The 3,070-nt window shown below is 37.5% G+C and overlaps 1 protein-coding gene across 2 annotated transcripts in view; it reads left to right on the top strand.

Moving 5' to 3' along the window:
• The first annotated feature begins 144 nt into the window (after window positions 1-144).
• LOC117116346 (N-acetylgalactosaminyltransferase 7-like) overlaps window positions 145-3,070 on the top strand; it is a 13,803-nt gene continuing 10,877 nt past the window's right edge. The window contains exons 1-2 of one of the 2 annotated variants that reach the window (XM_033260363.1): window positions 145-196; window positions 2,397-2,808. In XM_033260363.1, coding sequence (XP_033116254.1) covers window positions 2,629-2,808 — 180 coding nt within the window. In that variant the 5' untranslated portion in view covers window positions 145-196; window positions 2,397-2,628. Of the gene's footprint in view, window positions 197-1,833; window positions 2,273-2,396; window positions 2,809-3,070 lie in introns of those variants that run through there. The other variant, XM_033260361.1, reaches the window with a different exon arrangement.

Raw genomic sequence — 3,070 nt, forward strand, 5'->3', positions numbered from 1 at the left:
TAGCTTTAAGTTGTTGTTCTTTGTTCATTAGTTTAAGCTTGACTGCGCCACTTTCTTGTGTGCTGCCACTGATGTAAAAGTGTAATGTCAATAAATATTATTATTAATACCGTCCTGTAAACAATATGTATATTTACATTCTTTTTTTATTATTAGATATTTTGCAACCATCTGGTGTCAGGGATTTTCGGCTCCTGTGAGTTCAATTTTTTTTCTAAATTCATAGTCCATAGTTAATTCGGTCTCATGCCAAAATTGTTAAGTACGTTAAGTACGGGGGAAGGTCAATTTTACCGGGGGACCAAGGTGAAATTCATATGATACCGATATAGGCCTACTCATTCTTCGGGTAGAGACATGGGTCTCGTCGTTTTTAACCCATGAAATATTACATACGAACGGTATCATTTATTAAGCTATAATACCATTGGTATCTATGGTCTGTAATCTTAACCATAGTTCGTAAGTAGCATAGGACTACGGTAAATCCTTAGTTTCGGGTTCATTAAAATCGCTTTACGCTATCACGGACTCATTTCGGCGACGCTGATTGGTCTGTCGAACTTTATACAGTGATGATAATAAATATTTTAAGAAAAACGTATGTCCCTCATCGGGATTCGAACCCAAGACCTTCCGATTATTTTCATACAGTGAAAACGTTGAAGCGACAGTGTAGCTATATTATGGAAATTAGGCTTTTGACTAGGAAATTATAGCGTATTAATGTAATAATAACAAAGGCCTAAGTTACACAGGATTTATAGACAGCGTCCAGGGATTTTAGAAATTACCGAAGTTTATTCTTCCAAATTAGTCCACCCTTCATGCCCACTCAAGTGCACAATTTCCCCATACAGGAAATCAGTTTAGCTTTAACGAAAAATCATTCAAGCCGCTGTATAGCCCAAAGTTACTTGCATATGAATGGCGAATTACATTCTAAATGAAATTAAAATAACTGATGATATTATTGAAGGCACATTCGTCTTATTTTCTTGTCTCGACAAAAAAAAAGTGATTTTTTTCCCCCCGCATTATTATAGTTTGAATTTAAGGTTCTCTATATTCCTTTAAATCTCTTTCGCAGCATACTGTAATGCTATGGTGCCGTTGTTTGTTTAATGACAAGTATATATGATCATAGATTCCCACGAGACAGACGTCATATTCAAGCATACCATGTCCTTGTATATACATTTTAATAATTGAATCGAAAACATGTTTGTTCTTGGCCCCATATCGCTATCAAAAGTACACCAAACACTTATAATAGGCCTAGAAGCATTACCTTCCTCCCTGTGGCCCCCTGTGCGTCCCATCATCTATTTGTGGTGTTTTCATACGGTATATAGGCCTACTATATTATTTTCCTGTAAAACCACTTCCTTCATTACTAAGCTTGGCTTGCAATTTTACATTTGGAATAACTTGACCTTAAAACACTTTCGTCGGTATCTTTACAAATCCGCATCTGTTGTAGTTTTTTAATTAAATGGAATTTCTTCCACTGAGCCAAATTCCGCTATAATAACCTAAGAACAATAGCCATTTTCTATTAGTAAAAAAGATATCCAAAATATGATCCATTTGTAGATTGATCATTTACTCTAACGTTAGTGGACTATAATCCCTCGAGTGCGTTTGCTCTCGTTCCCCTCTCACGACTCTCCCTCGACGAATAAAATTGTACAACATTTTAAAAGCAAATCAGAACAATTCTGTTAGAGTAAACGTCATAGATCAGATCCACGGAGCGAAAATTAATATTGAAGAGCAAAGCCTAATAATAATAATAATAATGTGCTGAATCGCTTCATTAATAATTCAAAATACCCTTGAGTATCTCTTAGAATGCAGTAACATTTCACGTGTCAAGCAGGTGATATACCCGAGTTGTTACCGTACTGCTGAGCTGTTCGAGAATTGGCATAGTAGCCAATTTTATAGCTCCGGCTATGGTGACACGACTACGGCTCTTGTGCGTTTCGTAGTGTCCTGCTACACGATTTCTCTAGTTCGATTCACGGAGCTCCCCTCTCCACGCAATGTCTCACGTAGGCTAGGCGTCATCAGTCTGCTCTCTATTGACTGCTGAAGTCAGAGATCACCAAGCTAGACGTCATAAACCTGCAATGATGAGGCATTCATAAGGATGCTTGTAGTTGCACTGAAAGGAAGCCATGCATTCTGTCCGAACAAGTGGCAAGATACCGCGATTCGAAATTTCCGGATGCAAACCTTAATCAGACTGAACATCCAAGGAAATAGTGTAAGCAGTTTGCGGGGAAGCCGCATCTAACCATGCGTTTTTTGGCTCAAACAATACTGTAGTTTTATCTTTAGGCCTATGTTTCTTTATATACTTTATTCATGTATTTATCTTTGTGTTTCAGGTGACGTCAGACCGTATGATAAAATGTTTTGACTGCCGTAAAAATCAGATGGTTTCATTCGTGGATAAACTTTATTCGTTTAGCATCTCCTAGTTACATTGTGGAAGTTACCGTGCCAACCAAAGTACAAACTCTTAAGAGCATTGTACATTTCCGTGCGTATTCAATACGTCATCACGGTCTAGTTTTCATCTCCATCATACCTTATTAAGTTGAATTCAAGACATTTGTGATGGTAAGCCACGGAAACAAACGCAGTATTTTACGATTTTCATTCGTCGCTATTTTGATGGTAGCATCCGGATCATTTATGTTTTCTTTGGGCCTATTATCAGGTCAGCACATGGGTCCGTCATTTAACTCTCTCGCGAAGGAAATACAGAGGAAAGATGCCCCAATCATGTTACCTCAGGTAAGAGAATTAACCGATAGTTATTTTGTCATAATATAACCAAAACAACGGTGCAATTTAGCCTATATATTCACGGTTGATATTAAAATGTAGCAGGAACCAGAAGGCATTTGGTTGTAACGCACACGAGGTAACGTGTTACTTAGAATCATGGGCACACGCAATTAACCACGATATAGGAACCTAATCACTTCCTTAGTTTGTATTGTTCTTCGTGGTATATTCTAGTCATTAGTGGTGAAGTTAGGCCTATATATATATA

This window comes from Anneissia japonica, unplaced genomic scaffold (assembly GCF_011630105.1).
Source record: "Anneissia japonica isolate Jap-2015-1 unplaced genomic scaffold, ASM1163010v1 scaffold288280_len83618_cov193, whole genome shotgun sequence".
Taxonomy (NCBI): domain Eukaryota; kingdom Metazoa; phylum Echinodermata; class Crinoidea; order Comatulida; family Comatulidae; genus Anneissia; species Anneissia japonica.